At 45.7% G+C, this 6,381-nt stretch overlaps 1 protein-coding gene across 1 annotated transcript; it reads left to right on the top strand.

The window, feature by feature from the left end:
* The first annotated feature begins 5,190 nt into the window (after nucleotides 1-5,190).
* LOC117833511 (uncharacterized) lies at nucleotides 5,191-6,061 on the top strand. Its single transcript, XM_034713078.2, has one exon. It carries the CDS (start codon nucleotides 5,378-5,380, stop codon nucleotides 5,831-5,833), a length of 456 nt encoding a protein of 151 aa, XP_034568969.1. The 5' UTR covers nucleotides 5,191-5,377; the 3' UTR covers nucleotides 5,834-6,061.
* The last annotated feature ends 320 nt before the right edge of the window (nucleotides 6,062-6,381 follow it).

Below are 6,381 nucleotides of genomic sequence, written 5' to 3' on the forward strand. Positions count from 1 at the left end.
CAGTAGTAGCAGGTTTTGAGGACAGGAACAAGTGTACAATGGGGTTGGATAGAAGTCGAAGATTTTGGCTATTCCAAGCAAAGGGGCCGATGGTTGGTGCTGGCTTCATGTGACAACAACAAAAAAATTTGTTGTAGAGTTGCTTATATATATATTGATAAAAACTGATATGAAGTCCCCAATCGATAGAAAACAATTAAAAGAACATATCATACCACTACTCGACTCGATTGGCTGGACTCCATTCACGTTGCACAATACATTAATGAACCTTACCGCCACTTAAGCAACCATCCATGGACCTTTACCATGCCATGACCGTAGAATCATCGACTTCCGCACTACCTTAGGCCTCGTTTGGATCCAAGAGCTCGACATGTTTGCCCTCTCTTTCTGAATCCCAAAATTCCAACTGCCCCTGTGAAGCCCAGACAACGATGTTAATCGGTGGCTAAAAGACACGTATGCCCATGCATCACTAGTGCTAGAATTTAATGGGATCTGCAAAAAAAAAGAAGACCAATTTCAATCAATATGTGTAGTTTGAAATTAACTTTCGCAACCTTCTCATGCCTCCGCTTGGCCCTCCCTCACCGTTCCTCTGTCGTGCCATTCACCACTTGGTCCCCGTCATTGCATCGTTTCCGTAAGGTCGTCGGAGGACAAGGCACACCGGTGAGTGGTGCGGTTGCGCGACAGTGGCTAGAGGAGCGTGTTGGCACCGCGGCCCATCCCATCGTGCTCCGTCCCCAAAACTGCAACAAAGCTCCTGGCAGGCCCATTATCATAACCGACGTGGGCTCTTGATGGAGTCGCATCCCACCTGGTCGACTTGGCTCTTTGGAGCAAACTCGCCTGTTCTCACGGGACCCGACTGGCAGATTGGAGGTCAGCATCAGCTGAGTTGGACGACGAGGTGCTTAATGATCGAGGCAGAGTAACAGCGTGAACATGTACATAATTAGTGAGATATACTTCACTGACAGGTGCCAAAGCTCTATTGTGGATACATAGGAGCACCATTTTGTTTAGCTGTTGACTCGTGGTGCTCCGATCCAATGGATATTATGGGACGACCCTGGGGTTGCTTGCATTCTGCTGCCTTTGAGTCCGTTTATACATACTATACTGACGTTCCGTTGACCCTCGAAAAGAAAAAAAAAACTTATGAGCTCCATGTGCTCCTCCATGTAGATGTTGCGACCTTCAATGTTCCTGCAGCCATGACACTTTCCGTTGTCCGAAAAAGTAGCACACTTTGATAACCCAATAGGGAGAGGTTGTGTGCAAATCATTGCAACAAAGAAACTGACCAATTCCTAATAGGTGTATGCTGATTAGTCACAAAATAGGACTGGAGAAGTGTGTCCTTCCATCGGATGCAGAACTGAAATGCACAATCAGAACGAACAATATGCATGTTACAAATAGGGTCTGCAATATAAATAGGTAAGTCTAACTACCTTTAGCATGTCCTCCCAAAAACAGATGGTTCCAATTCAATATAATTATAAACCAGCTAGAAACAATATTATATTGACCTTGCATATCTCAAAACTGAACTCCAACTATTTCAGATTGTTTATTCTTATTTAGCATTTCAAAAGAAATAACAAAAATGCTCTAAAATGCTTCAAACTTTGCACACATGTTATTTACTATGTGCACGTTTCATTTTGAATGCATGGTCATCAGTTGGTGCTACATAAATTATTGTAATTGAATTTAAAAATGGCTAAGTGTTAATTGCATGTGCTCATTGATTTGTTGAAATCATATTAATTTCTAGAGGACATGCACATACAGTCAGGACTGGCTCTAGAATTTTGAGGGCCCTCGAGCGAATCGGACATTATGAGCCCTCGAGAATGCCATTGCCGGTGTGGCGGTGTCAAGTCAAGGATGATAGTGATCGGTGATCACTGATGCCAAAGTCGTGCAGAGCTTGTCGAGGGTGTAGGCCGTACTGTGTGGTGCTCACGTCGATGACGCGACCGACTTTTTTTTTTATTTTGGTCCTTTTCACGAAAAAATCTCAAAAATAGGCTACTAGCGAAACCAATTCCGAAAATGGACCCTTAGCTTGGCGTCAGGCCAAGGTATAACGTCTTGGCGCCAGGCATCCAGGCGCCAAGGTCCCCCACCGCGCCTCCGATGTGGCGCCGGCCCCCTGACGTGGCGCCGAGGCTTGGCGCCAAGATCTACGGCGCCAAGCCTTGGCGCCAGGATGGATGCGTGGCAGGGGCGAAGGATGTGCTCGGCCAGCGATTGGCCAGCACGACGCTCGCCCCGTCTTGTCGTGGGCGTGGGTTGGGCGTCGAGGCTCTCGCCCTATCGCTTTCTCGCCGGGGATAGGGCGCCGGCGAGCTGCCGGTGGTCGATGGCCACGCGGCGCGCGGCGCACGGGAGAACATGCCCGGGCGCGCTGGCGTCGAGGCAGTGTCGGGCAACAACTTGACTGGCTTTGGGGGCTCTCCTCTCAAGATTTTCAAACTAAGCATTCAAATACCCCTTAAGCAAACTTGTAGAACTCTGGCCGTAGTTCAAACTTTATTAAAGGTATTTGCTCAGATTTTGAAAGGATTTTGAGATAACTCAAGCCCAAGTTTGCCAAAAACCACAGCTCTCAGACTTGAGCATTTTAGCCGAGTGGGTGAGATTTCAGGGGTTTGGCTATCTTTGAGTCGACTTTAGGGTAGCTTCTGAGTAGAATTAGACCAAAGTGTTATTGAAGGAGTTGCTCTTTAGTCTGAGGACTTCAACTTCTATTAAGGGTTTTCTTGAGTTTAGTTCAAAAATTTGGAGGAACACCTTCGCCAAGGGGCGCACTCTGGACGGTTTCCAGACTTGGAGTTGGAATGCTCAGAGGGCTGAGTTGACTATTTTACCCGACTTTGACCAAGATTTTGAGCAGGTTTGGGTTCGATTTGGAGCTAGTTCATTGTAACAAGGTTGGAACACACCCAAGGGACTACAACTTTTATTAAAGATCTGACTTGAGGTTAAATGTGAAATTGTGAGATAACAGGTTGCAAAGTTGAAGGAAAACTTGAATTCCAGGACTTCGGTTGTTTATAGGGTTCTATAATACTCCTGTTTTGATTCTTATTTTTGACCTTCTCTCACTTCGAATTAGCCAAAGTGTCTTTAACAAAAGTTGTTTGAAATAAAAAATTTTACAACTCTTATTTGGGCAAAAATTCAAGTTTGTGTACAAAATCTCAAGTTTTATTTTAAACTCCAAAAAGAGCTTCTTAGGGTCAAAAATGGACATTTCACCTCTTTTGCTTAGTGACTAACAACTTGTTTAAGTTTAAGTACACCTAATTAAGGTAGAGTTGTTACACTAGAACCTAGCCTAATCTAGCCTCCGGACAACTGCACGACCCTCATCTCTCTATAGATGGTTGCCCCTCGAGTCCTTCGGCTCCTTCTGCTTCGAATCTTCAATCCCCTCTCCGTTGTCGATGAAATACCAGGGTATTTATAGTTTGGAGAGGTCATGGTTTAAATTGGAAGGCAAATGGGCGAAGGAAAGGGTCAAGGCCTGGGCCTTCCTTTTACCCCCTCGCGCCCAACTTCATCGCCAAGTCTTCTTCAATGTTCTGAAACCTTATTTTTTATACATGTGGGCCTAGCTCGACGATAGCCTAAGGATAATGTTGGATCCTGATAATTTTCCAAAGCGATGCTTGTTTCCATCCTTGATTCTGAAGTGAACTTACCATATCTTGTGAAACTTAGCCCTTAAGTATTTTTGGAGAAGTTCTCGCTAAAGATGAGCATGAACGGGGATCAGAGGACCTTAGGCCGATCGGTATAGACCCTTTTTTGGGCTTCTAGTCTTCATCTTTATCTTGGTTGTTGCTTATCCTGAACCTCATTTAATTATGCTCCAATTAAATCTAATTTTCTGCAAAAACAGAATGTCATCCAAAATACAATGCATATGTGAAAATAGCCTGATTATTGAGTATGATCAATAATTATGATATCATTTGTACGCTAATATTGATGATAAATAGGGGTAAAAATGTGTAAATAACGAGCGTTGACAGACACACCCCCGTTAACGTAGCTCGGCGGTAGCCTACAGGCCTAGTAAAATGCGACTATGAACGTAGCTCGGCGGTAGCCTATAGGCCTAGTAAAAAAATATTTCTTACTATTATCATTTATAAATTTCAATTTCTACTGTCCAGCATATCACACCGGCATGTATAATCCGTTATTTGTACGAATAACCAGCTAACCAGCCTCATTTGTATCGATTTGGTGGTGCCAGTCCATCCACGGTACGAATGAGATTTTCGTGGGGCCAATGATAGTGACCGTTCGGTTCAACCAAGTCGTTCCATTAACAATTCTGTCGACAGGGACTTCTAGAAAACGCGTATTGCAGCACAAGTTGACTTAGAACGGTTCTTATATCTTTGGCAGCTTGCAACACGCGTTTTCTCATCCGCTGCACCTGTACTACTCGTGGACATTTTGGTCTGGTCTCTTCCCACATAGGTCTTTAGTTTTCAAATTGGGAGTGGCAAAGTTTGCATTTTGCCATAAAATACGTAACTGTAGTATTTCATTTGTATTTGTGAATTATTGTCCAAACATTAACTAATTAGGCTTAAAAGATTCATCTCGCAAAGTACAACAAAACTGTACAATTAGTTTTTAATTTCGTCTACATTTAGTACTCCATGCATGTACCGCAAGTTTGATGTGATGGAAAATCTTTTTTTGCATAGTGTCAAAGTTAGGAAAAAGGGACTAACCAGAGTTTTGCCGTCGTCAGTGCAGTTATCACACAGTCCTCGACTGCGGGTTCCGTGTGCCAACCAGTTCCGACAGAACGGCGAGCCCGGCGTAAATGTGGCAGCAATACCGGCGCACATCATGGCGGACATGCAGAAGCGGCTGCCGCGCTGACCGGGGCAAAATACGGAGAGCACGCCGGGGCCGGCTTTCCGTGTTTGCTGCTGAAGACCGTCAAGGATGTGGACGCACCACGCCGGCTGTGGGATCCACTATACGTCGTCAACAACGAGTATAAGAAGCGAAGTTTCCGGTAAAAGCTTCCGTGGCCGGAAAAAGTTTGGTGGGTACGGCGACGTGATGGGCGCACCACCAACCGAGCTTCCCAGAAACTATTCAATTCTGTGCGGGGCATCCTATAAGGCTATAAAGAGTCTTCAATTGTGGATGCACCTTCAACTCGCAGCCGGCCGGCAGCCTTCCAGTTGCCTGAGTCTCCAAATCCATCGCATCGCGCGGGAAGCCGTGTATTCGATTCCATTTCCATCAGCCTTCGCCGGCTTCGTCATCAATCGTAGAACTTCATACTCCATTTCCAGTTCTAGGTGAGATCATCGGCATCATGGCCACACTCCAATCACCTATGATCAGGAAGCAGAAGGATCAAGCCGATCAGGAGGCGAACGTTGCCAAAGACAACGATGCGGGCAACAATGCCGCCGGGACCTTCTCCTGGCTGACGCTCCTCGGGTTCCTCTTCCTCACATTTAACTCACTCATGGCTGTCGTTCGGTCCCAAGGGGACAGGATGGCCATCGCCTTCGTCATTTTCTCCTACGCCGATCTAGTGGCACTCTTCGTCTGCGTGATGGTATACGAGCGCGCCGGTGCTGGCTCGTCAAAGAGGGAGTGGCTCAAGGTCGCCATCTGGATATTAACAACTCTACTGACGCTCGCCTTCTCCTATAAGGTTGCGGTCGTCATGCCCCCGCCGGTAGCAGTTCTGGTATGGCTGATGGCCTTCGCGACCATTGCTGGAGGCTTCGTCGCCTTCTTCATTTACAAAGAGAAGAAGTGAGGCAACAGTGTGGGGGTGACTCGGGCGGCCACCAAAATGTTAGGCACAACTTTTACATTGGAATGAGTTGTATGGGTCTGTCCCAGCTACGCACAAGGGAGTAATACAAAGAGGAATGTATAGCATTATGGTTGAGGGCATCGATCAAATATTCAGACAGACACATAGGAGATGTATGTTTCATTTCAGTGTTGATTGCTATTGCACTTATGACTACAATGCTGGCAACTGGCATCCAAAATATGTTCGATGAAATGACTAAGTGAATTCATGGACTAGAGGTCATCTAATCGGATCCTCGAGGTCATCATTTATCGGGGTTTCTATCTCATCGCGAAGAAGGTATGCCATCATGTTGTATGATCCAAGTTGGGATGGTGAAGGTCTATGTGTACGAGAGACTAGATCACATGGAGCCTCGAGTTGTTTTCCAATCAAATCATGATGCTACTGAAGCTTTTAGACAATTACATGGACGTAATATATACAACGGATACACTGGATCCTGAATGGATGTTGGTCTACCTATCCCTACGATAGCTGCGCAC

Source organism: Setaria viridis, chromosome 1 (assembly GCF_005286985.2).
Source record: "Setaria viridis chromosome 1, Setaria_viridis_v4.0, whole genome shotgun sequence".
NCBI lineage: Eukaryota > Viridiplantae > Streptophyta > Magnoliopsida > Poales > Poaceae > Setaria > Setaria viridis.